This window comes from Fusarium pseudograminearum, chromosome 1 (genome assembly GCF_000303195.2).
Source record: "Fusarium pseudograminearum CS3096 chromosome 1, whole genome shotgun sequence".
NCBI classification, from domain to species: Eukaryota; Fungi; Ascomycota; class Sordariomycetes; order Hypocreales; family Nectriaceae; genus Fusarium; species Fusarium pseudograminearum.
The window spans coordinates 5,546,604-5,572,935 of NC_031951.1; the positions used below are offsets into that span (position 1 = coordinate 5,546,604).

At 49.2% G+C, this 26,332-nt stretch overlaps 12 protein-coding genes across 12 annotated transcripts; 6 read left to right on the forward strand and 6 right to left on the reverse strand.

The window, feature by feature from the left end:
• Positions 1 to 378: 378 nt before the first annotated feature.
• Positions 379 to 2,205, forward strand: FPSE_11457 (uncharacterized protein; the record flags this gene model as incomplete). The annotated part of the gene is made up of 2 exons (XM_009264574.1): positions 379 to 1,162; positions 1,211 to 2,205. 2 exons carry the CDS (start codon positions 379 to 381, stop codon positions 2,203 to 2,205), a joined length of 1,779 nt encoding a protein of 592 aa, XP_009262849.1.
• Positions 2,206 to 2,582: 377 nt separating this feature from the next.
• FPSE_11456 (uncharacterized protein) lies at positions 2,583 to 5,352 on the forward strand (the record flags this gene model as incomplete). The annotated part of the gene is made up of 5 exons (XM_009264573.1): positions 2,583 to 2,590; positions 2,654 to 2,891; positions 2,939 to 3,647; positions 3,695 to 4,940; positions 4,989 to 5,352. 5 exons carry the CDS (start codon positions 2,583 to 2,585, stop codon positions 5,350 to 5,352), a joined length of 2,565 nt encoding a protein of 854 aa, XP_009262848.1.
• A 219-nt stretch (positions 5,353 to 5,571) lies between these two features.
• Positions 5,572 to 6,573, reverse strand: FPSE_11455 (uncharacterized protein; the record flags this gene model as incomplete). The annotated part of the gene is made up of 1 exon (XM_009264572.1): positions 5,572 to 6,573. One exon carries the CDS (start codon positions 6,571 to 6,573, stop codon positions 5,572 to 5,574), a length of 1,002 nt encoding a protein of 333 aa, XP_009262847.1.
• Positions 6,574 to 7,245: 672 nt separating this feature from the next.
• On the reverse strand, positions 7,246 to 8,043 carry FPSE_11454 (uncharacterized protein; the record flags this gene model as incomplete). The annotated part of the gene is made up of 1 exon (XM_009264571.1): positions 7,246 to 8,043. One exon carries the CDS (start codon positions 8,041 to 8,043, stop codon positions 7,246 to 7,248), a length of 798 nt encoding a protein of 265 aa, XP_009262846.1.
• Positions 8,044 to 9,442: 1,399 nt separating this feature from the next.
• On the forward strand, positions 9,443 to 11,110 carry FPSE_11453 (uncharacterized protein; the record flags this gene model as incomplete). The annotated part of the gene is made up of 3 exons (XM_009264570.1): positions 9,443 to 9,561; positions 9,614 to 10,019; positions 10,070 to 11,110. The coding sequence occupies 3 exons, from the start codon at positions 9,443 to 9,445 to the stop codon at positions 11,108 to 11,110; spliced, it is 1,566 nt and encodes a 521-aa protein (XP_009262845.1).
• A 114-nt stretch (positions 11,111 to 11,224) lies between these two features.
• On the reverse strand, positions 11,225 to 12,388 carry FPSE_11452 (uncharacterized protein; the record flags this gene model as incomplete). The annotated part of the gene is made up of 4 exons (XM_009264569.1): positions 11,225 to 11,259; positions 11,387 to 11,663; positions 11,712 to 11,815; positions 12,220 to 12,388. 4 exons carry the CDS (start codon positions 12,386 to 12,388, stop codon positions 11,225 to 11,227), a joined length of 585 nt encoding a protein of 194 aa, XP_009262844.1.
• A 1,791-nt stretch (positions 12,389 to 14,179) lies between these two features.
• FPSE_11451 (uncharacterized protein) lies at positions 14,180 to 15,532 on the reverse strand (the record flags this gene model as incomplete). Its single annotated transcript, XM_009264568.1, has 3 exons — positions 14,180 to 14,605; positions 14,690 to 15,215; positions 15,276 to 15,532. 3 exons carry the CDS (start codon positions 15,530 to 15,532, stop codon positions 14,180 to 14,182), a joined length of 1,209 nt encoding a protein of 402 aa, XP_009262843.1.
• A 763-nt stretch (positions 15,533 to 16,295) lies between these two features.
• FPSE_11450 (uncharacterized protein) lies at positions 16,296 to 16,526 on the reverse strand (the record flags this gene model as incomplete). The annotated part of the gene is made up of 2 exons (XM_009264567.1): positions 16,296 to 16,411; positions 16,463 to 16,526. The coding sequence occupies 2 exons, from the start codon at positions 16,524 to 16,526 to the stop codon at positions 16,296 to 16,298; spliced, it is 180 nt and encodes a 59-aa protein (XP_009262842.1).
• Positions 16,527 to 16,999: 473 nt separating this feature from the next.
• Positions 17,000 to 18,064, reverse strand: FPSE_11449 (uncharacterized protein; the record flags this gene model as incomplete). The annotated part of the gene is made up of 1 exon (XM_009264566.1): positions 17,000 to 18,064. One exon carries the CDS (start codon positions 18,062 to 18,064, stop codon positions 17,000 to 17,002), a length of 1,065 nt encoding a protein of 354 aa, XP_009262841.1.
• A 155-nt stretch (positions 18,065 to 18,219) lies between these two features.
• Positions 18,220 to 19,401, forward strand: FPSE_11448 (uncharacterized protein; the record flags this gene model as incomplete). Its single annotated transcript, XM_009264565.1, has 1 exon — positions 18,220 to 19,401. One exon carries the CDS (start codon positions 18,220 to 18,222, stop codon positions 19,399 to 19,401), a length of 1,182 nt encoding a protein of 393 aa, XP_009262840.1.
• Positions 19,402 to 19,852: 451 nt separating this feature from the next.
• On the forward strand, positions 19,853 to 21,748 carry FPSE_11447 (uncharacterized protein; the record flags this gene model as incomplete). Its single annotated transcript, XM_009264564.1, has 3 exons — positions 19,853 to 20,502; positions 20,548 to 20,822; positions 20,871 to 21,748. The coding sequence occupies 3 exons, from the start codon at positions 19,853 to 19,855 to the stop codon at positions 21,746 to 21,748; spliced, it is 1,803 nt and encodes a 600-aa protein (XP_009262839.1).
• Positions 21,749 to 21,997: 249 nt separating this feature from the next.
• Positions 21,998 to 26,166, forward strand: FPSE_11446 (uncharacterized protein; the record flags this gene model as incomplete). The annotated part of the gene is made up of 4 exons (XM_009264563.1): positions 21,998 to 23,684; positions 24,343 to 24,607; positions 24,655 to 25,072; positions 25,123 to 26,166. 4 exons carry the CDS (start codon positions 21,998 to 22,000, stop codon positions 26,164 to 26,166), a joined length of 3,414 nt encoding a protein of 1,137 aa, XP_009262838.1.
• Positions 26,167 to 26,332: the final 166 nt, after the last annotated feature.

A 26,332-nucleotide genomic window follows, 5' to 3' on the forward strand; every position in this document is an offset into this window, starting at 1 on the left:
AGATCAAGATGATGGCTGTGTAGGACCCTGAATCTCAGCCCCGCAATCATCAACAGCCAAGCCACACTGATGACATCAATTAATAGCTGGTGGTGAACGTGTCTCGCATTCATGAACCGGTTTCGCATTGTTTCACGCCACTCTGGGTCTCGATAAGTGACGAGGCCTCTTTGTAGCACTGGATCATATTCCTAGCTATTAGTTCTCTATTAAAGGCGTCCCTCCTATTTTGACAACTCGCCTTGCTCTTTCTTTGTCTTTCCGATCCTAAGCTCGCTCTGCTCTTATACCTGATACGAAGCTACCCCGCCATCGATTTACCCATCCACCACTTTCACCTTACAACTACAACAACCTCTACTACATATCTTAGCCTCAATGTCTAATCCTGAGAAAGCTCCTATGTATTCCGCTGGCGACCAGCACGGAGGCGGTTTATTGCCTACCGCCCAGCCCGGCCAGGATAATCCTTCTTACGATAACTCAGCCCCTCCTGTTTACGAGCAAGGAACAGCTGAGCTCCCCAGCGATGAGAAGCAGCAACAGCCTCCTCAATACGCTCCTCCTCCTGGAGTCGGATCCTCACAATCAGCCACGGACGAGAAGCAAAGACTTGCACAGCAGTATATCCCACCTCCTCCTCCTGGCCCTCCTCCTGCGGAAGACCAACATCAGCAATCTGGTATTCACCCAAACCCGCTTCAGGGCAACCCAGTAGCTGCACCTCAACAGCAGCAGGCGACTCATCAGCCCATCGATACCCAGCAGGAACAAAAGAACTACGCAATCCCACAATACGATCCAGCTCATCCCACTTTCGCGCCTCCTCCTACAAACCCTACAAACCCGACAAACGAGCCCAGCCAGCCAACCACTGCAGCTCCTGTCCACAGTGAGCCCTTCGGCCACGGCAATGATCAGCCACACGGATATGGCGCTGGCTCTGGTTATGATAACAAAAACGATACAGGAAACGTCTCAACATTCGTGCCTCCTGAGGAACACAAGAAGCCCGGCTGGAGTGAGCGCTTTAGCCAGCTTGGTCTCAAGGCCGCGGCCCCTATCAACAACTTGGCGCACAAGTTCGGTAGCCAGAGTTTCCTCCCCGAGACTATTGAGAAAGAGTGCGACAAGGCAGCTTCTATTCTTAAGTCCTTCTGCAGTAAGTCACCAATAACATTCACCAATACCACTTACTTACCATTTCTAGAAAACGGTGTCTATGCCGACCCTGATTCCAGCCAGGTTCCCACATCGACAGACCCCAAGGCACAAGCGACCAACGACGAGATTATCGACCCTACTAAGGAGAAGCCCAAGCAGCGGGTGCTTGTTAACATCCCTCCCAAGGTCATTGCCAAAGCCCAGGGTCTCGCCATCTTCACTACTCTCCGTGCCGGCTACGCATTCTCTGGTGCTACCGGTTCTGGTATCCTGATCTCACGTCTCCCTGACGGATCATGGGGCCCACCCTCAGGTATCCAGGTGCACTCTGTAGGCGCTGGCTTCATGATCGGTCTTGACATTTACGACTGCGTTTGCGTCATCAATAGCCGAGAGGCGCTCAACGCTTTCGCCAAAACACGTGTTGCTCTTGGTAGTGATCTCGCTGTCGTTGCTGGCCCTTACGGAGCTGGTGGTGCTGTTGAAATCGGCGCGGGCGTGGATGGAAAGAAGCCCAAGGACAAGGAGGCCAAGGATGAAGAGGCTCCCCCCAAGCCCCCTCGCCCTACCGAGGACAACCAGAACTTGAAGCCTGATGAGAAGAAAAAGAAGGGCCGCTCGCTCAGTGCCAGCGGTTTCAAGCCTGTCTTTTCATACGTCAAGTCACGCGGCTTCTACGCCGGTATCCAAGTTGACGGCACAGTCGTGGTGGAGCGCAAGGACGCCAACGCTACATTCTACGGCGAGCGTGTCTCAGTTGAGCAGATCATCAGAGGAGAGGTTCCTCGCCAGGCCAACAGCACGTGGCCTGCCGGCGCACGCAATCTCCTCGAGACTCTCAAGGGGGCTGAAGTTGGTTCGCTCAAGGTTAAGCACAGTAAGGATGGAGTGTCTCCCACGAATGCCGGATTCGGTGGTCCTTCTACCGATCCTTCTGCCCCGGTAGCTTCTGGGGGCGTCGGTACTGATGCCGCGCACCCCCCTGGTTATGTTAACGATGGAGTTCACCGACCTGATGTTGGAGATGTCAAGTATCGTTAGGAGATGAGGATGATGAGTTATGAGATACCACCTGAAAACCGAGCTTGTATGGTCTGATAGCTTTTGATTACGTGCTAGCAAGTCACAATTGCATTATTTTACATTAAATTGTCAAAAATTGGCTTTTACAAATTACCCTCGATTGAAAATGTGTAACTCAAAGTGAATAATTCTCTATCGCCTGAAGTAAATCGTAATTCTGTTGAGGTGCAGGGTAGTACAGCTTGTCTTGCTGCGCCACACTCTCGTCATTGCCCCTCCAACGTGGCGGTCGATAATTTTGATGAAGTCATTTCTAGCAACAGCAAAGCCAAGCCTAAACCGCCTACTTTACACATCGGCTTGATAACTTGTGACTGAGATTCACAAACGAAGCCATGGCGTCGTAAGAAGCTCCAGAAATAACAGAATTTTCAAGCTCCCAGCTGCTAATATGTATTGTGTACAGAAACATTCTCTACCTCCCGTTTCGCAAGTCGACCCAGCTGTCGCTCGCCTCGACAATAAGGCAATACATCAACACCAAATATGATCAGCACCCGGACATGTTCAAGCACGACCTCGAGGTCATCGATGCACTCCGTCGCGATGCCGTCAACGTTCGGGAGCCGCACCCTAGCGGTATTAAGAAGCTGCAAGCGTACGCGGGTCAGCTTGTTTGGGTCGGTGGAAAGTTCCCCATAGATGTGAGTATTACGCGATGGTAGGCTACCTTAACGCTGACAGCTGGTAGATTGGAGCCGAGTTCTCGTGGTATCCCGCCCTTGGATACAATACCGAACGACCTATGGTGCGGAATAACCTCAAGTACGAGCTGATGAACGTTTTATACAACCTTGCCTCTCTCTACTCCCAACTTGCGATCAACACACCACGGGGCAATACCGAAGGTCTCAAATCCGCAGCCAACTATTTCTCCCTCGCGGCCGGCGTTCTCACCCACATGCAAAAAGAGATTCTCCCCGAATTACGAATGTCCGACCCCCCCGAAGACATGGACCACGACACCCTCGAATCCCTAACCCAACTCCTTCTCGCGCAAAGTCAGGAATGCTTCTGGCAAAAAGCCGTTATGGATGGCTACAAAGATGCATCGATCGCCAAGCTCGCCGCTAGAGTATCCGACCTGTACAACTTTGCTGGTGAAGCTGCTATGAAGAGCGAAGCCATCAGCAGTGCGTGGATCCACCACATGAGCGCCAAGCACCACCATTTTGCCGCAGCCGCGCAATACCGAGCTGCGTGCGATTGTCTCGAGAAGAGGAAATACGGAGAGGAGGTTGCGAGATTGAGAGATGCCGTTTCCTGTGCTGCTGAGGGCCTTAAGGAGGCCCGCAATGGGTATCTTGGCAAGGTTGTGGTTGATGATCTCAATGGGTTGAAGCGAAAGGTCGAGGAAGATTTGAAGCGAGCGGAGAAGGATAATGATGTTATTTACCTAAGTATGTACGTCCATTGCTTTGTTTGACAGTTAACTAACGCTCTGCAGTCGCTGTACCACCAAAGTCGGAGCTCAAGATCCTCGATCGCGCAAATATGGCCGTGGCTCGCGTGCCCCCTCAAATCGGCAATCCTTACGATTACTTTGGCGACCGCGCCGAGTTTGGACCTGCGCTTTTCTCTCGCCTGGTTCCGTTTTCCGTACACGTTGCGACTTCGATTTACGAGGAACGGCGAGACCGTATGGTCAGCCAGAATATTATTCAAGAGCTGGAATCTCTTACAGAAAAGATTCACGAACTTCTGGCATCCCTTGGACTTCCTGGATCTCTACAAGCTCTGGAGAAACCCCTTGGTCTACCACCCAGCTTGGTTCAGCATGCCGAGGAGATCAGACAGGCCGACGCCATCAACAGAGTACAAAAGAGCTTTGCTGATATCGATAAACTACGATTAGGGGACATGGATATTTTCGAGGAGGGCAAGAGGGCCTTGGCTTCGGAGGAAGAGGAGGATCAAAGATTGCGGATGAGATACGGCACAGACCGATGGGTACGACCCGAAAGCCGAGAAGACCCTCAAGGCCAGAAGCTCTGGCAACACGCCTCGGAAATCGAAACTTATTTCCAGAGCAGTGTCAGTAGTGATGGGGTGGTAAGAGAGAAGTTCATCGCAATCCAGGATCTACTTGCTATTCTCTCAGGACCCGATCGAGATTTGATGGACTCTGTACCCTCAAGTCGACGGGTCGATATCCCCGAGACGCTGAAGCCGGCTATAGGAAGACTGCGAAGCGCATACAATGACGTTCTCCGTCTCGAAAGCCGCCGGCGCAAGAAGGTTGAGGCTCTGCGAGATAACGCTCGTCGCGATGATATCAAGCCTGATATTCTCAAGGAGGCTGCTCGATTGGAACGGACGTACCCTAATACGGCACTTGTACCAGCCCACTTTGAGGAATTCTTTGACCAGCGTCTGGACAAGCTGTACGAACCCGAGGTGGAGGCGATTGACAAGGAAGCGCAAGATCAAGACCGTCTTCTACAGGACGTCCAACGAGTCAACCGTGAGTTCGAGGCGCAGAAGCGACAGATGGGCGAGCGCGGAAACCGAGAACGCGAGGTCGCCCTCCAGAGGCTAGATAACGCCTATTTTAAGTACAAGGAGATTATCAACAACCTTGAGGTCGGTCGAAAGTTCTACAATGATCTGAACAAGATTGTTGGACAGGGCTTCCGCGATGTGATTCGAAATTGGGTCGCTCAGCGCCGCATGGAGGCGAGAGCATTGGAAGAGTATGTTTTCACGAGTTCGAAGAATGATGCGATGCTAACGAAGTGCAGGGAGATTAACATGCCTATGTTGTCAAATCTCAACATCTCTAATCAACAGGCGCAGGCTCAGGCGCAGGCTCAGGCGCAGGCTCATGCTCATGCTCAAGCGCAGAGCCCAATGCCTTCGTACCAAGAGCCTGCGCATTCTTATGCTCCACCGCAACAACCCCCTCAACCTGTGCAGAGCCCAGCACAAGCAAGCATTCAGTCCTGGGGAGAGACAGTACAGCAGCCTAAGCCAGTTCAGCCACAACAAGCAGCACCCATGTGGAATCCTGGTATGGGCATCAAGTTTGGACAACCATCTGGTGGTTCTGGTCAGCCTCCGGCTCCTGGAACATGGAATCCCAACGCTGGGATCAAGTTTGGCTAATGGCTGGTATATATATCGACAAACAGTCAATATGTATTCTGTCACTTGGAAAGACTGATTGCGACCACTTTGAAACATAGCATATAAGGCGAATGCGCGCTTTGATTAGATTTATTTTATTCTTCTCTATTAATCTTAAGGATCTTTTCCCCGTTTCAAAAAGTCTTGTGAAACAATTGCTATGCGCTCAAGTCATCATCATCACTGCTGCCTCGCAATTCATCGAACAGTGTACACACCATGACTGACAGCGTGATATCCCTTCTTCCCAACCTTTCCAGTCAACTCACTCTTCCACTCCTTTCCCTGCTCAATCAGCTCAATTACATGCTTGAATGTATAAACAGGCTCCCAACCCAACTCAGTGACCGCTCTGCTCGAATCATACACACGGTCGATTCTCTTCAAATGCGCCCAGCCCCTCTCTCCAAACACCCGTGTACAATCAGGCGCAACGGTCTCAAAAACCTCCTTAGGATTCTTGTCCAGAGCCGCGAGCGTGTGAGCGTCCTTTGGGAATGGAGGGGGTGCGCTGATAATGTATTTTCTGAACTTGATCTCACGTGCCTTTGCCATGGCACAAACTGCTGCGCGAACGATGTCTTCCATGTCGCACCGGCGGTAGGCTAGTTCGAGTACCTTGAGATTGTCGTCTGCGAGTGCCATTCTGCGATCTTCATCGTCGTCCTGCTCGGGGAAGAAACGGCTTGTGCGGAGTACAAGAACAGGCATCCCGGTTTGCTTGTGAACGAGAAAGCAGATGTCTTCTGCTGCGACCTTTGTCGCGCCATATATGTTCTTTGGAATGGGAATGACCGTCTCGTCAATCCATGCGGCGGGCTGGCCAGGTGTTGGGCTCAACGCCGCACCAAAAGTGCTGGTGGTGCTGAAGAAGATGAAACTCTCAATCTGTGCGCCGAGTTTGGCTGCTTCTTCGAGAAGAACGAGGGTGCCTGTGATGTTTGTGTCGATAAAGTCTTGCTTGGAGTGGCTCTCAACATGTGGCTTGTGAAGCGTCGCTGCGTGAAGAACGTGACGGATCGTATTGTTTGCGAAAATGTCTGTGACGAAGGAGCGGTTGTTGATTGATCCTACATGGTGAGTGTTTTCAGAAGGGAGGATGTCAATTCCTAAAGGTGTGAAGCCAAGACTGGGGAGGGATAGCATCAGGGCTGTGCCGAGATGACCGGATGAACCTGTTACCAGGACGTTATAAGACATGATTAGAAGAAAGGATTCTAGGGTTAGGAGGAGAGAGAGAGAGAGTGTGGTGGTCGATGAGGGAAATGTGGTGATGGAGTCGCCGGTTTTGTATTGGAGGCGGTGGGGTCAGAAGCGGCGAGTGAGTCAGGCACTAAGAACCAGAAAAGGTGAATCACAGTCAACGACTGTTGGTTAATAAAAGAGAAAAGAAGGGATTGAGAACGCGTGGTTGTCATGTTGTGAGATGGGTGCACAGTATTGTTGTGATATGTCGCTGGCTGTGAAAGTGAGATTAAGCGGGTTGAGTGTCACGATGATGGTAAGACGGAGCTTGGCAGATAGCCACTGGCAAACTTGATAATGTATATTATATATAAATGAGAATGAATCGGCGAGTAGACATGGAGGGATATGATTGCTGAGCGTTGATTAAGCAAGTCGTATGTCTAGTGAATATATATGTATGAATGGACGTACTGCTAGACTGCTGTTCCGTTAAGTCCCCTGTGTTACATACACTGCATTAACAAAACTCCGAGAGAATACATGTGTCACTGAGTAATTTCGGTCAAAGGGGTTTATGCTGTGTTGCTGAGCGTGATGAGCTTAAGCAGACTGCATCCATGGCCTGATATTTGCTATAGTCAATTCCTAGGTGAACGAAGTAATTGCTTCAACTCGTCTCGTGTATCACTGCCGTATCTTTACTTTAATCACCAACCCCCATCCTGTCTTTCCTTCCCAGATCCCCATCGCGTTCTCTTTCCTGAAAGTCACCTCCTCAGCTTTAACAACCATAGTGACCGGATCTTCCTCTTGTACTTTGGGGTTTGGCGGTTCTGGAGCCTGTGGTTTGCTCTTCTTGAGAAAGCCCCATCCTGAGGATTTCTTGGCTTGTTCGACATGCGCTTTGACGACTTGTCGATCAACTCTTTCGGGTGATATGTACTTTGCCAACCGAATGGCCATATCATGATCTAACCACCATAGGACGTTGTCTGAGGACGAGTCTTGGGTGTTGTCGTCTTGCCATCTTCCCCATTCATCAAAGGCCTTTTCCTTACGTGGTTCAACCTCTGGTTTAGGCGGTCGTTTCTGATCGCCTACCAACTTTGTATCTTCCCTAACACGCACAACTGTTCGCGATTCATCCTCATCGCTAAAGAACCATTCTTCCCCGACAGCGTCGCCGGGTACAAATATTGTTTCTGTCAATCTGGGAGGTGGATCCTTTGCTGTGATGGACGATAGCATTTCTTCGACATGGGGCACGAGAAGAGTGAGGATCTCGCTGTCTCTTTGATCGCGGGCTGATGTGCGAGCTGCTTGGACGGAGTGGATACGTAAGGGGAGGTTTTGGAGATGGGAAGAGAAGATGGTGGTTACTGATTGTTGTGGTTCATATGTTGGTGTTGGTGCTGATGATGGACCTGATTCGGTGTACGGGGGAGGAAGTTCCCCGTCGTCGAATGTGTCTTTTTGGGACATGTTGATGGGATGGTGAATGAGCCAAGTCTTTGAGATTCAGCAATAGAGTTGTATGGTATGACAATGCAATATTGCCCAACGCCCGAGGGACATATACAAGAACAGGAGGCAAGGTCGTTCTAGTACAGAGTCAGCCGACAATAGTGAGTTAGCCTTGCATCAATGTCCTAAAGAGTTATCGATCTAATCAACCAGGCAATCACCGAGAAAGAGCCTATAGCCTTGGGCTGCACTTTGTCTGTGCCTGATGGGGGGCGCAGCAGTTATTTGCTAGGCTTGGCAAATAGTGTTTAGTTGAAGACATTCCAGTTTATCGAATCATGTTTACTCCATGTGATCAATGGATTTGGCCCCCTGCATTCTTTCACTGCAGCTGGGCGTAAGACTTATCCCCGCAATATCATAATGCCAAGGGTCCGAGACGACGGATTCGGATGCCGGCAGGACAAGAGTGTCTCATTGAAGTGATATCATGAGGTTTTAATTCCGCTGATCATTGTAGTGTCCGGAAATTAGACGGAATTCATTTATTAGGTTGGTAGGCTGTGTATGCGGCTGAGGTCTGTTAGTCACCTAGTCATTCTGAACAAACTGAATAATGCAGGAACTGAATTATAAAGTTGATAACTTTGTGTTACACAGAGCTTCATAAAGTAATCTAATGTTTAGGGATGAACCAACAAGATTATGAATGCACGAATGCGCAGTCGTAAACTCAGAGTATATCCAGTCTCTCTTCAGTGGGTGACTGGGCGATATTACTGATGGCCCCCACTATAGCTTCAGCTGAAAGACCCCTAAAACGCCCAGCTTGAATGACACCAACCCTCTAGACTCACCGAAGTCGGATATTGCGGCCTCTCGACATCAACAGCAATGCCTCTCTCTAGTGGCAACATCGAGATTAATCTCCCACAAGATATGACCCAGCCTTACCACCAGGTCACGGGAAATACTCCCTGCATACCTCTTTAGGAAAGAAAACCTTCTGGAACAAAGACCCACACGATTGATCGTCAAGGTACAGGGGTTGTTGGTGTGTTAGCCATACATACTCCGCCACCACGACAACTTGACAACTTTGAAGCACTACAAGCTCCAGCTTTGCCTTTGGGACACCGCAAGGCACCTTGATACCAGCAGATCATGCGAGGATAAACCATGCAAGGCAGCAATCTGCAGATATGCATATTCAACGTCTTTTTTGCTCGAGACTCTATATAAGTATGGCTTGGTCCCTTGATCAAGCCACTTTCTTCATCATATCATACAAGTCACAACATTCTCTAGCGACTAACAAGCCCTAGAGATTGCAATACACTCTTTGCAAACAACATCAACAGCTACTATCAACTACCTCTAATACATCAACAAGTCTCGACGACTCCATACCATCACAATGTCTTACAGAATCTCTGCCCCAGATGAGTACCTTGCCATTACTGGCATGGGAATCAAGACCGTCAAGATCACAAAGGCAACTTGGGTCTGGCCTCTTCAACGATGCACACGCTTCAGGTACGTTTCCCAACTTAATCCCAGTCATGTATCTCAGCTAACCCCATAACAGCATCCGACCACACGACTATGCCATGGACTTGCAGGCCATGACAAAGGAGAAGCTGCAATTCTCTCTACCAGTCGTCTTCACCGTGGGTCCCGATATTAACCAGCGCGGTGCGAACCAGCGTGGTGGTCCCGACGATGAAGCAGATGATCTCGTTCGCGAAGATCGTGGCGATGCCCTGATGAAGTATGCTATGCTTCTGACCAGCTCTGAAGACAAGGAGCACTCTAGCCAGAGCCAGCATGTCGCCAATATCGTCAAGGGAATCATTGAGGGCGAGACCCGAGTGTTGGTCTCCAGCATGACCATGGAGGAGATCTTTACCGAGCGAGAGGTCTTCAAGAAGAGAATCTTCAGAAACATCCAGAACGAGCTTTCCCAGTTTGGTCTTCTCATCTTCAACAGTAACGTAAGTATTTTCTACTAGCCTGACAATTTACTCAGCTAATAGTTCTATAGGTCAAAGAGTTGAAGGATGCCCCTGACTCAGTCTACTTTGCCTCCCTCTCCCGCAAAGCCCACGAAGGCGCTACCAACCAGGCCAGAATTGATGTAGCAGAGGCTCAACTCCGCGGAAACGTTGGAGAAGCCCAGCGCAAGGGTGAACAGGAGCGTGAGATCGCAAAGATCAACGCCGAGACCGCAGTCCAAAAGACGGAGCGCGACATCGAGAAAGCCCAAGCTGAGAGCAAGCTCGACACCAAGCGAACAGGACTCACACGAGATGTCGACTTGGCCCGCATTCAGGCCCAGCGATCTCTCGAGTCCCAGGATGAGGATCTCAAGAGAGATGTCGAGAAGAAGCGCGCAGCCGCTGAGATGGAGCGTCTTCGTGCTACAGACGTTGTCAGGGCTACTATTGAGAGGGAGAGCAAGCAGCAAGCCGCCGATGCTTCCGCCTACGAAGTCGAGGCTGATGCTCGTGCTCGCCAGGAAGCTAGTCAGCGCAAGGCCGATGCCGCTGCTTACCAGACCAAGATTTCTGCCGAGGCCGATGCGACAGCTTCTTATGCCAAGGTGACCAAGAACACAGACGCTGCGACCTACCAGACTCGCAACGACGCCGAGGCATACAACTACGCCGCTCAGCAGCGCGCTGAAGCCCAGCTTTTTGCTAAGCTCCGCGAGGCAGAAGGTATTTCCGCCATGGCTGAAGCCTACGGCAAGCTATCCAACGCTTTCGGCGGCCCTGCTGGTCTGCTTCAGTACATGATGATCGAGAAGGGTACTTATGTCGAGCTTGCCAAGGCCAACGCTTCTGCTATCAGGGGTCTTGAGCCCAAGATCAGCGTGTGGAACACTGGTAGTGCCCAGGGCGGCCAAGGTGCTGATGCTACTGAGACGATGCGCAATGTTTACCAGATGTTGCCTCCTCTGATGAGCACCATCAACGACCAGACTGGTATCACACTGCCTGAGTGGCAGTTTGGTAAGATGAGTGCGGGCGTCAACGCTGTTGGACAGGAGGGTGCCAAGGTTAATGGACACAAGGGTCAGTAAATGGCCAATGGTATGATGTGGGAGAGTTAATGGTTGTGGGATTGATGAACGATCTTTATGGTGGATGCTTTTGTGATATCCGGCTTTTGCCATACTCATTTTATTTCTTTTGTCTTAGATTGTTACTTGATACCAATTTCCTAGCTTAACTAAATTGACTTTGCATATATTTACAATTGTTCTATCGTAGAGGTTTTGACCGATACAACGTGGATGGATACTGGGAGCGATGGTATAATGTCGATAATTGAGACTGATCTTGTGGTCAAAACTAACCCGTAATACAGACTGAGTACGTCTGAAAGCAGTCATCAAATCGGGGCAGTGAATCAGAGTCTATCGTTGGACCACTTGGGCTTTCAGTCGAGGCGCGAGGAACGCTAGGCGGTTCTGCAGTTGGGCTTTCTGAGGCGCGACGCTTATTAGCAATGCGTCTTTTGTTGGCTGGCGCGCCAGATGTCGCTGTGGTCTTACTTTCAAATAAGGCACTGAGCTTATGCTGTCCAGGAGGAACGGGAGCCGACCTGCCTGATGTGCCAGCTCGGCCTCCAGCCTACATAATGGCAGCAAATACATCTGTATCGCATTTTAGAGGACACACTGGACAAAACCATCGGCGAACTGCACTCTGTGGAAAGCCCGAGCATGCATCAGAAGCAGGTTTGCTTTCTTTTACTTCCTTGAAGCGCGTATCGCTTGCGCTAGCTATCAACAACAAACATCACACGAATCCAAGTAATACAGCAGATGCCCTGGCTTTGTTCTACTTGCCCAATATCGAGACTCTATCAGTATCGATCGATAACCCAACCAACTTCAATTGGCCCTGTATAAGCGGCAGCGTCTGCTCATCAGGTAAGCCATCTAGAGCGAAAGCTTGTGAGGACTACTTGAGAGCCCTGTACCCAAAAGATACTTTAGGCTTCGTTGCTTATAATTTCTTTGACATTTCTCTTCCCTGGGTAGTTGTACTTGGGATCATAATCTAGATTTCAAGGAATGAAGGAGACCCAGTATTCAAAATAATTTATCTTTTATTTCCGTACCTGAACAAAGACGCAGCGTTAACGGCCCATTTATCAGACAACGAAAAGACTGGGATAGCATACATCCCCCACTAAGGTCACTCCGATGGCTGTTGTGGGAACTGCAAGTGACCGCATAGTCGTACTCAGAGTTATAGGCCATGGCAGTCCATGGACAAATGGATTCTTCGTCCATACTGCCTCCCAGTACCGTGGCAGGCAGAAACGGCATGTCTTGCGCACACTGGCTCATGGTGTCACTCGACTCCTATTGATCCCAGCGAAAGCGCAGTTGGAGACGCATGACTCTGAAGAGGATGTTCTGAGTGAAGATTGGTATCCAAGGACACCAATCGACACCCGACTGTCCACGCCAGACCAGCCATTTCACCATCTTTCCTGCAGCGGTGAGTAATTCGCCGAAAGGCATTCTACGAAGGCTCTATTGAGCCATCCCTATGGCTCCTCGAAGCTGTTTTTTCGAGAAGAGAACTCGCCAAGGGAGCTTGGAGCTTGCAAAACATTTAGAAGAGGCTATCGATCCTCTTCCCGCTCTTCTCGACACCTGCGACGGACTGGGGTGGGAATGACAGAGGAAGAATAAAGACAATGGGGCAAATACATCTTGAGTCGCGCTTGCAGAGGTAGTAAGGCGTCGCTTTTCTTTTTAAATGTTTCTGCAAGTGTGGGATTGCGTCTACAGATCTCCAAATTCATAAAGACGTGTCATTTTACGAGGTTTGTGGTAACAGTATTGGAGATAACAGTGAGCGAGATGATGATACGGCAAATGAATTGACTGGATGCAATAGCCCATCTTAGTAAAGTACATCAGCAGTCAGGGCAAACAGGGTCATGTTAGCTTGGTAGTAACCTCTTCCAGCTTCAATGAGACACGTTCCGCATCTTCATGTCACTGTCGGATTCATGAGCACTTGTGCGTGCATATGTAAAGGGAAGTATACCAACAGCAGGATACATGTAGACCAGTTGCCCGCTCAGGCAGCAGGTTCCCACATACAGACCTGGTCGGAGGTCTTTAGGGCCTAATAGTATCTGATAGAGTCGGCTCTTCAGCTTAGGGGCGTGCTCCTGGGGCACTGATATCTGGCATAGCCGGGTCTTTTTGCGGATGACCCTCATTGGCACCGCCGGTACCCTTGCCCTATCACTTTGGTCTCTCTATCCTGAGAAACCAGTTATCGATCAGTAGCAGATGACGCAAAGCGAACATCTCGGAATGCATGGGAGACATCAGTGATAGCATGATGACATGAAGGTAAAGGTATACAAACAGCAATACTACACTGTTCTAAAACAAGGCACTTTGCAAAGCCAAAGATAATGCATAGAAAGATACTGTTTCTCTTTACCACGCAGCTCACTTTTGTACTGAATGCCTACATGAACCACGTTGAGGCCATATCGCTGTCTTCGATCCATATGACTTCCCATTGAATCCGAGCCGTTTGTTCTTTCTACATGATTAGTGGCACACTATCAGTCTGCCAGCAAATAAAAAAAGACAGGGCTAGTCCGACAAGCACCAAAAAGTGAGGTTCTGCCCGGGCTCGAACCGGGGACCTTCTCGGTGTTAACGAGATGTCATAACCAACTAGACCACAGTACCGTGAGTTGTTTTTGATGTCTGAAAGGTCTGGTGATTGCCATTATCAAGAAAAATTCCAGACTGCAAGGAAAAACATGGGGAAGACAAAGTTTCAGTCAGGCCTTTAGATTGAGTAGTGATGGAGCGCTCATCTGATTGCTGGTGCTCCTAAAAACCCTTCAATTTAAAACTGTGAGAGGATTTTACATTGCATATCAGTTAATTTATGAGACAAAAGATTGACTTTATGTTCTGGTACTAAGTTACATTTTGACAGCGGAGGTTAGTATGGAACTCGTGTTTCTATCAATGAATTCAGTTCCATAAATTTCGAAACTAAGGGAACAAGATCAAATGTGACTTTCATCCATATTCGGCGTCGCGACCAATTTTATTGACTACATGCGGTAATTTGGTGTATTTTGCATACCTATCTTAGTATATCAGGCCTCGAGGAAACTCGTGTCTACCGGGAACCGGAAGTCTCTCGAGAGACATCTTGGCGGACTCGGTGTTTCGAACACCGCGATACATGAACGGGGGTGTCGGCATCCTGTAATCGCGAAAAACTGGCCCACGCCAGTGGTCGTTGTCTCGCCGGATAGCACTCGAGTCGAATGCGGTGAAGCAGATTTGTTTTAGATTCGGCGCGATCTCAGCGATATGTGCCATTCCGCTTTCGAGTTCTCTCTCCACATAATCTACCTCTTCAAGGATCTCATCAGGGGCCAAAAATGAGGTCAAACATGAGGTCAAAAATGCGATGTTCATCTTACAGCGCAGGCCACTTGATAGCCTGACACATAGTCTTTCAAGTTCCGGCATGCCATTGACGGCGTGAGCCAAAGGTCCTAGGAGCCCCTATCTCTTTACGTCAGTTGTTTTCGTTGGAAGTTGTGAAAGACAGATTCAGTCTCTACATCAACAACATTAGCGCTGGCTTACCTTGAGATCGCCATCGGTATATTTATCCCTAATGGTTACCCAGTCGTAATCTATCACAAGCCACTCTAGCTCAGGGAATGCTTTGCTGACGTCTTTCCCAACTGCTTCGAGGCTTTCCCGCGCAGGGTTGTATATACCACGGAAGTCCTTACGAAGAACCAGCCGACGAAGATCTGGGCATTTTAACTTTGCGATTTTCAGTAGGCTGTTACCACTGTCGTCGGTCAATGTCAAATACTTGATGCTGTTTCTCGCAGACTTGTTGATGAGCCTATTCATATCCTTCTTTGTGCCGAGTGTGAGGCTGTAGAGTCGAGTGTATACAGGGAGCCGGGAGAAGAGTTCGTCCAATTTCTCATGATCTGTTTTAGAGAGATAATCATATGTTTTCAGGTCGATAGAAGCGACGTTCTCTACTTGTTGCAATATTGTTGCCAAAAGTACCGGAAGTCTGCTAACTCGCTGGCCCTTCCTGATATTATAATAATAAGATTCGGGCGGGCCGGAAACATGAAGCCGGATATGCCTTTGTATATTTCTCCATTAGTTACTTCATATTGATTTAGAGGAGCCTGTCATTACTTACTTGACGTTTGCCATCATCATCTGTCTCATCTCAGTGTTCATGGACGGCAGCAGGTGTGCGATTTGATAGATGACTTTATCTCCGTTGCCGCTGACGGCGACGCTATGGAATAGCCATCGGGAAAAGGACCGCCGCATTTTCTTGGAGGTCATAGACACGTTTTTGAGGTCCTCGAGCGACATGCACCGACCAATCTCGGAAAGAATCTCAGGAGGGAGATATTCGAGTCGGAGCTCGTTGACCGTCTGGTCTGCCATCATTGAGTAATGTGTACTCAGATGGAAAGGGTGGCTAGGGAAAGTGAAAAGACGTGCAGTGGTGGCAGTAGAAGTGTGAACAGTGACAGGCTGTTGCAGGGCGATGTTGGAAAGAGAAAAATAATTTTGGAGGGGGCGCGGAGGAGTAGGCAAAGTTAGTCAGTCAACAGCCTCCTGTCAGGCATGTGATCTATGGCTGCCTAGGCAGTGAAAGGGAACCAGAGTGATAGTAACATATAGGCAGTGAGGAAGTGAAACATCGAAGGTGGTTATTTAATCTACCCTAGCTATTCACCAGGACTTGTATGGCATAGTGTTGGGCCATTTGAGGAATCCCAAAAAGCGTCAAGTCTGTGAATTCGCCAAATCAAAAGAAAGTCTTCTAGTTGTCAATAAAATATACTTCAGACGATAATTTCTTCATATTTGTGTATGAAGACCCAGTGTCTATATGAGAATATGATATTGTTCTCTTAGTATTCTAGGAGTCCTTTGATCGTGGCATAATCCCTAGTGTCGTACTTTATTGCTGTATGCCTAAACACTGAATCACAAATAAAACCTCACAAATCATGATCAGAACATTTCATTACTCTGTTATAGGAGTCTGCTTAAGTCTTTCCCACTTTCCTAGGTCTCGAGGCTTTGTCGATTGGAAACAGACTGTTTTACTTCCCATCTTAGACTACCACCACGCCCTAGTCTATGCAAACATCTCCAGCGACACCCAACCATCGAAGTGCGAAGGTATGGCCAAAATAGTTCACTTCTTCTTCTTGGCGTTGCGACTCTTGTCATTCTGAGGCTCCTTTCGGTTCGTGGGGTCAAGTGCCTCAAGAGCATTGCGAACGATAGCCATATCGACTTTGATGGGCATGACTTGGTAAGAGTTAGTTAAATAACGAGTGAGTAATGTCAAAGAGTACATACGTTTTTCGCGAGCACGATCGCGCTCGAAACGGACCCATTCGGCATTGCTTACGTCGGAAGGCATGACGATAATGGTACTCTGCAGAGCAGTTGCTTTGATAGAAGATGGGCGTTTTAATCGTCTTCTAGGACGTTGAGCAAGATATGACTTGCTCTCAAGTTTTTGCGCGGATGGAGAGCAAGAGTCAAGATGACATTCACAATCATCTAATTTATACCCTACTGGCAAGCATCGTACGGACTATCAGGTCTGTTTATTGGCAAAGTGAGTTTTCTCAATCAAGAGACAGCATTTTATTGTTCTTTTTTTATTGTGTTTGGGGTGAAGTTGTGGTCATGGAGCCCACCACCGGTCGTGTTTGCAGATTTCCACTTGTTTTCCTCGGCGTTTGATGGAAACAATCCAACGTATTTCATGGCCGTTTTCTGCATGGATGTTACAATCTTCAAACCACATGGTCAACAAAACCTTGTTCTTTTTCTCTAGCAAAGCCAATCACCATCAGTCCTCCTTTTCTTCGACCGAGTGGCCTTCCACTAGCTCAAAAACGCTTCTTTGCCCTGCTCCTTCAAGACATCATGCACAGTTTGCAGAATCCGCCCATGAATATCCGTCGGCGCTGCCACGAAGCCAAAGTTTGCGCTCATCTTTCTCCCAGCCGTCAAGTCAATCTTCTTCCCATGCACATCTGTGATCTTTCCACCAGCTTCTTCAAACAGAAGCATAGCTCCTGCATGATCCCATGCTTTAGCATAGCGGTCTCGGCGCTTGTATACCCAGACTGTCGTGTTGCCGAGGCCCATAGCAAGAACCGCCCAGCGCAGAACCCATGGGACGAGGTCACTGCCTGGGTACTCGGCGTTGAGACGTGATGCGACGGCTTCATGGACACCTTCGAGGTTGGAGTCGACAACGGAGGCGCTTGTGACAAAGGTGGTTTGTTCGTTAATGGTGTGAGGCGATAGTCGTCTGGGTTGATCGGACCTCAGAGGTCGAACGTATGCACCATGGCCCTTGACAGCGAAGAAAATGCATCCTTCGCCTTTGGGATCAATATCTTCGTTTTTGAGAGGTGCTTTCGCATCAATTGAAAGGTTTGGCGCGCCAACGATACCAGCGACTTGTTCTCCATCCACGAGGAGAGCCATGTTGATAGCATAAAGCTGACCTTTGAGATATGTCTTGGTCCCGTCAATAGGATCAAATATCCAGGTTCTTCCAAAGGAATCAGGACTACTAGCTCCGCACTCATCGATAAGATCGCACATCTGTTCTCGTGTCGAGGGTAGCTGGCATAGAGAAGGCGTATCCTCATCTCCAGCAACACGCATCAAGAGATCCCACACGCGCTCCATAAGCACAGAGTTCTGCCTCAAGTCCGACGCATCTTCCTCTCCAACGACCTTATCCTTAGGGAACGCATTCTTAATAGTCGCTGTAAGGAGAGCCTGGACTGCAAAGTCGGCGACTGTCACGGGGCTCAAGTCATCCTTCTCGATAGCGCCCTTGTCTTTGTTGGCGACAATTGACTGGCTCACCTGAGCTGCCTTTTGCAAAGCTCCGATAGCTACAGAGAGCTCTCGCTTGTAAGCACTGTCCATGTTGGGCTGTTGGTGAAGGAAATGGTGGTTGTAGTGACACAAGAACCCCGCTTTGAATCAATTGTGGATAAATGCATACTGACTTCATTCATTCACGGTTTCCTCAGATTGTCCAATGACTTCATCACCAGCAACCATCAAATGGATCATCGCACATGCCTGACGAATCGCTGAAGCTGGACCCAGCCGCCATCACATATTTCGGCGAACCTTTTACCCTCACGCCCGTGGTTTCGGACATTCTGCGCACTCGTTACTGCGTACCCGGGAGCATCTTTCTCGTCGAGGGTATCGATCGTGTTTCCGTGTCACGTTCAGGACGATGGCAGGCTATTCGATTGATTCTCGGTGATGGGGAGTTGTGTATTCAAGCGCTTTTGGGGAGCGACATGCATCGCTTCGTCCAGATGGGTGATGTTGCGTTGGGAGCTTATGTGAGGTGTGATATGTTCCACCTCCAAGAGGTTGGGAAGGAGAATATGGTGACATTGATTGTGGACAACTTGATCACTATCGGATGGAATGAGTCGTATCGTATGTTGCAAAAGGAAGATGGGCTTGCAGTACGGGAACGACCAAAGCGAATCCCTCGGTCACGCGCAGAGTCAAAGCCCGTCGAGAATCCACCAGAGCCCCAAAACGAATTTGAAGAAGAGATTCCGGAGGAGCTTTTGGAGCAACTCTCCGAAGAACTTTCAGCAGAGCCCTCAAAAGAGCCTCCGCGAGATTCTTCGAAATGGCCTCCCAAACCGTTTGTCGAGGACGAGTTTGATGACGACGAAGCAGCAGCCGAAGAAGCATTTCAAGCATTCCAGACGCTTGCATTCGCTCCGCAACCCAAAACACCACAAAAGGCTACAGTTCAAGTGCAACAAACACCCCCGTCTGCTCAGCCCACTGAACCTGTCGCGCTCCCCCGTGACTGGCACCATCCCCAAACCCCCCTCAAACTCACGACTCTGCGCTCAATCCCCAACCTGCCTTACAAGCAGAACTGGTCCTGCAATGTGCTCGCCATCATCGCCTCCCTATCAGATGTTGGACCAGCCAACCTCCCGCCTTATAGACAGCGAACAGCACGGCTTGTCGACCCATCTACGTCGAAGCAAGTGCATCTTACGGTGTTCCTTGACCCTGAGAAGTTCAACCCTCGTGTGGGAAGTGCTGTTTTGCTTGTGGGTGTCAAGAACCATAGGTTTGATGGAGGTAGCTTGAAGAAGTATGAGAGTGATCGCAATAATGGGCGGTGGTGGTTTGAGAATCCAGTAGAAATGACTTGGTGCGATGTAGAGGGGATCAAGGCTTGGTGGTCGAAGGGTGTGGAAGCACAACCTTGATAACTGAGTCTATAGTGGGTGCTTTCCTTACAGCAATAGGCTGCTGATCAATATGCCAAATGAGAAACTCTCACCTTGACATTTTGACAGAAACATGAGATGCAATTTGAACAGTCCATCAGTCCTATTTTGCACCCTGAACCTTTGTGTGCATCTTTCTCAATTTGTTGGTCAGCTCTCCAGGGTAAGCATCCGTGTAAGTGAGTATTAGTAGGGATAAAACGTACCAGAAGCCGTTGTTTGGTCAAGTAATGGTAAAAAGAACTAAATGAAGAGAAAGATACGTTTTGAAGAAATATCGGGAAATGGTGGCCGGGCTGTGTAACACTCCTTCCAGCCATGCATGCCTAGTCACATGATCCACTGTCGCACTGTGAACTGCTGACGGATGAGGCTATCGCCTGTACTCAACCAACACACAACTCCAACACAAGTCAGTTATACTAAAACAATGAACACTCACCATTCACGAAAAGAAGAGATTGATCGTCTTTTTGCTGATCTATCGCCATGGGATATCATATATCTCCGCAAAAAGATTGAAGCCACGACAATCACGCTCGCTGGTTTCCAAGATCTCCCACCAGAGCTTATTTGCACGGTTCTTTTGTACCTCGATTTCGACGATTATCGATGCTGCACAAGGGTGTGCCGGAAATGGAGGGAGTTATGGGCACAAGGAATCGTTTTCCGTCAAGCGCTACGCCAATTCTTTCCAGGTCTTCAATTGGCTTATCCGGATATATCACCCCAAAACCTCTATGCGCGTCAGGTACAGAAACATGTCAAATGGCGACAACCTTACTGCAGTTTCACTTGGATCCCATGGAACTTGGGCGCAAGCGATAACTTCATCGATCTTCCCGAATACGCTCAACCTGCAAGGCAAAGTACTCATGTGCCATGGCGCTCCCACTACAACAATGGCAAGTTGGCATGGCAGTCTTCCCAACGCACCTTTATTATCGATGATCTCCAAACGCGGCAGAGACTACGATTCATTCCACCCGGAAGTGCCATGACGGGTGCAGAGTTTCAAGCCGTTGGTATGAGCGACAAGCTTCTCGTTCTGCTTGAGATGGAACCAAGGATGCGGAAGATGTAGGTACAGCTTGCCTTGTGTCTGGCATGGCTAACATAATGCAGACATATCGTCCATTTAGAAACACGCGAATGGAAGCAACTCACCCTGCCGACCGCCCTTCAACAGGCGTATTTGGAGTCAACGGTCGTGTATCTTGTGACACAGACTGCACTCATGTATTTTGCTTGGGGCGGGATACTCAAGCAACTTGATAAGGCAAAGCTTGAGCGCCCTATTGGCACCACGCACATGTTCGGAGGCCAGCCCAAGGTTCTACCGCATCCTACGATGGACAATGTGGCGTTTGTAGTCAGAGCGTTTTCCAATAACTATGGAGGTGAGGATATTCACACGATGACAGTGATGCAGGTACTGACTTTTGTAGATGAACGTCTATGCAGCTTTGTTGTGACCAAGTTTGAAGACGGCAAGGCCACTTGGCATTCCACAGAATCCATAGCAAACCCACTGCAGAATCCCCAGCCAGACTGCCACGACTATTCTTGGGCCACGGTGTCGTTCATCTGCAAAAGGTCTGACAATCACGGCACCTTTTGCATCGGGCTGTATCGCATTCAAAGATCAGAAACAAGTCGACTCGAGCTATGCCCATGCTGTGAACCACGAACAAGAAGAGGAGATTGGGGTGCTGTCACATTCAATGTTTTGACGCAGAATTTTCGGCAGCATGAATACTTGTCGACGCGCCTTGATGTTCTCTGGGATGCAGACAACAGGAATCAGCTGGTGGACCGGAACCTGCTGAAGTTGGAGAATGTGCATCTGTGGAATGATGACCTGGTATTGGCAGCGGGCAAGATGTCTGATGACCAGAAAACGGACATTTATCTCCAAACACTTCATCCTGTTGGAAGTCATCAGGCGCCATCACCACAGTGGGCGCCAGTACGCATCACGTGTATACTTCAAGCTGGCGGGATCGAGGTGTTCCAAGATGATGACTTTCTAATTCTTCCTACACTAGGTGGTTTGACTATTTACCAACCATCAACAACACCCTCGGATGGTATTATTATTGATGACAGCTGGGAATTATCCCAAGTGGCGCATGTGCAACTGCTGTACTCGTTGGTCAGCATGTCGGAAATGCTGGAGCTGAAGCATAATGAGATGGGATGCGGGCTGACAACACGAAACGAGAGAAGCAGAGGACGACCAGACTCACCTCAGATTGTTCATTCTGTGGATCAATGGTCTCCCTACCCTATTGATGCAGTAGACTTTGAGTATTACTACGACTGAGGCAAAGCGGGAGATTGATAAGATTGATAACGAGGCTGTGACTGTGCAACCGGTCTCGGAGAAGAAATGTGGAGAAGAATGGAAGCATGACCCATGACGTGGGATCGCGATGGGGCCTCGGGTTTGTCGTGATGCACACTCCTCCGTACTCCGTATATACCCTGTCAGATAGTCTAGTTTTTATTTATTCTTTACCTCTGTCATGACCTCGACCTAAACCCTCTTCTAACTCCTACGACCCTTCTTGCCATGTCGTCTTCCGCCCCCGACGACACTCAGGTTTCGCGCCTCGACGCCGATCAAATCTCGACGCGCAGTTCAAACTACGCCTCAGACAACGACACCGACACCGATTCTACCGAGACCCGCATCCAGCGCAATAAAGAAAAGCAAGCTATCCGTCTTCTCGCCTTCATCTCAGCCAACATCATCGCCCTCGCTTGCGGTTCCATCGTCGTATTCTCCCTCTACGCGCCGCTTCTACAGTCCCGTCTACACTATTCCCAGTTCCAGGTCAACGCAGTCGCCATCTCAGGCTCTGTCGCACTGTACCTTCCTATTTCGGGCGTCGGATATATATGCGATCGCGTTGGTCTAAAGCCGCTTGCGCTGACGGGAGGAATCCTGTTCGGTAGCGGTTATGGCCTCGCGGCGGGCGTTTACAGGAAGCTGGATCTTGAGTATCGTAGTCATCCTGAATATCGGGTCGATAACGACTGGTCGCTTCCCTTCTTGATGCTGTCGTTTGTCTTTGTCGGTGTGGCGACTTGCTGTCTTTACATGGCCGCTGTGTCGTCTTGCGCAAAGAACTTTGGAAAGGGTCGATACCGAGGTTTGGCGCTGGCTACGCCCATTACTTGTTTCGGCTTGAGTCCCATGTGGTTGAGTCAAGCAGGAACTCGTCTGTTCACCGAGACACGGCCTGATGGTAGCAAGGGCGACTTGGATGTCTTCCGCTTCTTCCTCTTCCTCGCGGCCCTCACCTTTTCCATGGGTATCCTGGGTACCTTTACACTGCGTGTCGTAGATGAAGATGAGCTCATCGACGAAGCCATCGAAGAGCTAGAACAAAGCGGTCTGCTCGACGGCAGCTCTCTACTCGGCCGGTCCGAGCGGAGCTACGGTGCAACCGGTGAAGAAACAGAGAGCTCAGCGCTGCTTGACCCGTCGAAAGACAATGCCAAGTGGAAGAAGAACTGGGTTCTTAACGCTGAAACGCGTTCGTTTCTTGCCGATCGTACCATGTGGCCGTTCGCTCTCGCTTTCTTGCTCATTGTTGGGCCGGGCGAAGCTTTCATCAACAACCTTGGAACAATTATTGGAACACTTACACCGCCTGAGATGGAGGGTTGGAGCCACCGTACCTCTGCGGCGACGCATGTATCCATATTTGGTATCACCAACACCGCCTCGCGAATCTTTATTGGTACATTAACAGATTTACTGGCACCGTATCCCCATACACAGCATGTTCAAGGACCATCGACACGTTCTGCAGTGAGCAGTCGTTTTTCTATTTCCCGAGTCGCCTTTATGGCCTTTTTCGCAAGCATGCTTTCCATTGGTCTTCTCATTCTAGCCTCAGGTTTAGTTCAGAACCACGCAGAGCGCTTCTGGCTTGTGTCTGGCCTTGTGGGTGCAGGATACGGTGCCATCTTCAGCCTGACTCCTCTTATGGTGACGATTATCTGGGGTGTTGAGAATTTCGCTACCAATTACGGTCTCATTGGCATGCTTCCGGCTGCCGGATCGACATTCTGGGGACTCGTTTACTCAGCGACGTATCAGAACGGCGCGAACAAGTCAAAGGCAGGTCCGGAGGGTTCAGACCGGGATGATTTGTTCTGCTACGGAGAGCAGTGTTATGCTCCGACATATTGGGCAGAGACTATCACAGTTTGGATTGCTGTGGGATTGTTGCTTTGGGCGTGGAAGGGTAGAGGGGGTTGGTCGCAGCGTGGAATCATCATCTAGTTTCACTCTAAGCATAGTTACGGCGTTCTTGATAGATCGGTTCAGCATACGTGGGTAGGGCGTACATGACATTGCATATGCTAGTTTAGTTTTGTTGATATCATCGGTTCAATATCATACATAGCGTTTGTTAGTCTGCCGTGTTTCCGTCACTTGAGCTCTATTCACCAGTCGTCAAAGCTCCTACATGCATCCTACAGCTTACCCCGGATTTTAGATGCGCCAAGATATCCACCCTTACACTGTTAATCAAGAGTTTCCCGCGGGCAACTACAATTTCCCCTCATTGATAAGGTCTCGGTGGTCAAGCTTGGTCCCCGATTAGCCACCACGGGTCCTAAATCAACTACCGTAGTGCTGCTTTCCACCCCTGCTGGTTCCCACTTGCGCTGTAGACTATCCTGCAGGGGAAGTGATAGGGAATCCGGTGTTTCGGGGAACTAGGATACATAGGTTGGTCGCGGGCAATTAACGGGAAACTGGTGTAGATCTGAGGTTTGCTTATCTTGATAAATAGCATGTAAGAAGATGTCTCTTGGTATGTTGGATAGTATAGCATTGGCATATCGAAATGGCTGAGAAAGGACAACGACAAAAGGGCGTTTCGCTAACGTGGTTAGCTGCGTTGCCTGTTCTTCTGGCAGCTACTTTCACGGCGTATCCTGATGTGTTTGGTAAATCGGCACCAGAACCTGCGCCTTCTGTGACGATTAAACAGGGCACCATCATCGGGAAATTCGTTGATGATGGCACGTTTCCTAAGCCGCTGGAAGGGTTCATGGGGATTCCTTATGCTGTCCCTCCAGTTGGTGAACGACGGTTCAAACATGCTGAGCCAGTAGGGGCAAGTAATGAAACCATTGAAGCCTATTACTTGGGACCTAGGTATGTCTCTTACAAGAATACATATGTTATGATGCTAATAAGTGAAGATGTCCTGGAATACAACTCGTTCCTTTCCTCAAAGATCCCATCCTTGGTCCAGACTACGAATCAGAGGATTGTCTCACCATCAACGTCTGGCGGAAGAAAGGCCATACTCCAGAAAAGGGGAAGTTACCAGTCGCCGTCTTGATCCCAGGCGGTGCATTCAATCGCGGTGCAGCCCGAATGCATAATTCACATACCATGCTTGCGTTCTCCGAAGAACCGTATATTGCTGTCAGCATGCAATACCGCATCGGTGTGTTCGGCGGCTTGAACACTGAGTTGACCGCCAAAGACGGTCTTTTGAATCTTGGATTGAAGGATATGTATGTTACACTTGAGTGGGTGCAGGAAAATATTGGGGCGTTTGGTGGTGATGCTGATGATGTTACTATCATGGGTTTGAGCGCTGCTGCTCATGGTGTAAGTGGTTTTCTCTCCAGTGAGAAAGATTGATTGACTAACATTGGCAGATTGGACATCTGATCATGGATATAAATCAGCCGAAAAAGCTCTTTCACAAAGCGATAATGGACTCAGGCGCTCATACAGCGCGCGCAGTTCATCCACCAGATGCTTCTCTCAACTCACAGCATTTTCGCGAGCTCTTGGATCTGACGCCATGCGCGCACTTTAAGAATCTCAAAGACCCCAAGATCCTAACGTGCCTGCGTGGTCTTCCTTCTGAAACGGTAGACAAGGCAGGAAAGGAAGTCTTTACACGCTCAGATCCTTCTATTCGCTGGGCTTGGCAGCCTGTCATTGACAACGACATCATTTCGCGCCGACCGATTGAGGCATGGAAGTCTGGAAAGTTCAACAGAGTTCCTATTCTTACTGGATCGGCGGCGAACGAGGGTGCTTATTATGTCCCGCTAAAAGCCGATAACCCAGACGAGTTTACGGGTTTCTTTAAGAGTCTTTTGCCGCATCTTACGAGCTCTGAAGTTGCGGAGCTGGAGAAGTTGTATCCTGATCCTTTAACACACCCTGATTCACCGCATGTTGATACACGCGGTATTCCTGGTGTAGGATCACAGTACAAACGACTCGAAACTGCTTACGGACACTACGCATACACATGTCCCGTACGCCAAACGGTTATCTGGGCAACATACCATGAGTCTGCGCAACCAGCATACCTCTACCACTGGGCTCTGAACAAGACTGCTTTATTTGGCGCCAATCACGGCGACCAGATGAGATATCAGACGTTTAACAGAGAAGTCCGCGAGATATCACCTGCGCAGAGGGAAGTATCAGGGCAGTTTCACGCGTACTGCACGAGTTTTATCACGAAGGGTGGTGATCCGAATGCCATAAAGGGAAAGTTTGCGCATAGACCGGAATGGACGTCTTTTGAGAATGGGAAGGGCAAGACGATGATTCTTGGGAGGGGGAATGATGAGAGGGCTGGAGGAGTTGGGGTTGGAAAGGCGGCTGAACTGGTGGATTTTACATGGGGGGATGAACAGTGTGAGTTTTGGTGGAGGGTTTCTAGTAAGTGGGAGGACTAGATATGCGACAGTGAGGCATATTAAAAGTCACTCCTATAAAACGAGCATGAGAGATGCTAGCTATGTTGTCCGGAGATGTAATTACTGGATCCAGTCTTCGGCTTTTACCCCGATGCGCCAAGAAGAGCTGTCTACTAAACCCAGGATCAACCAGACTAGCAAGGTA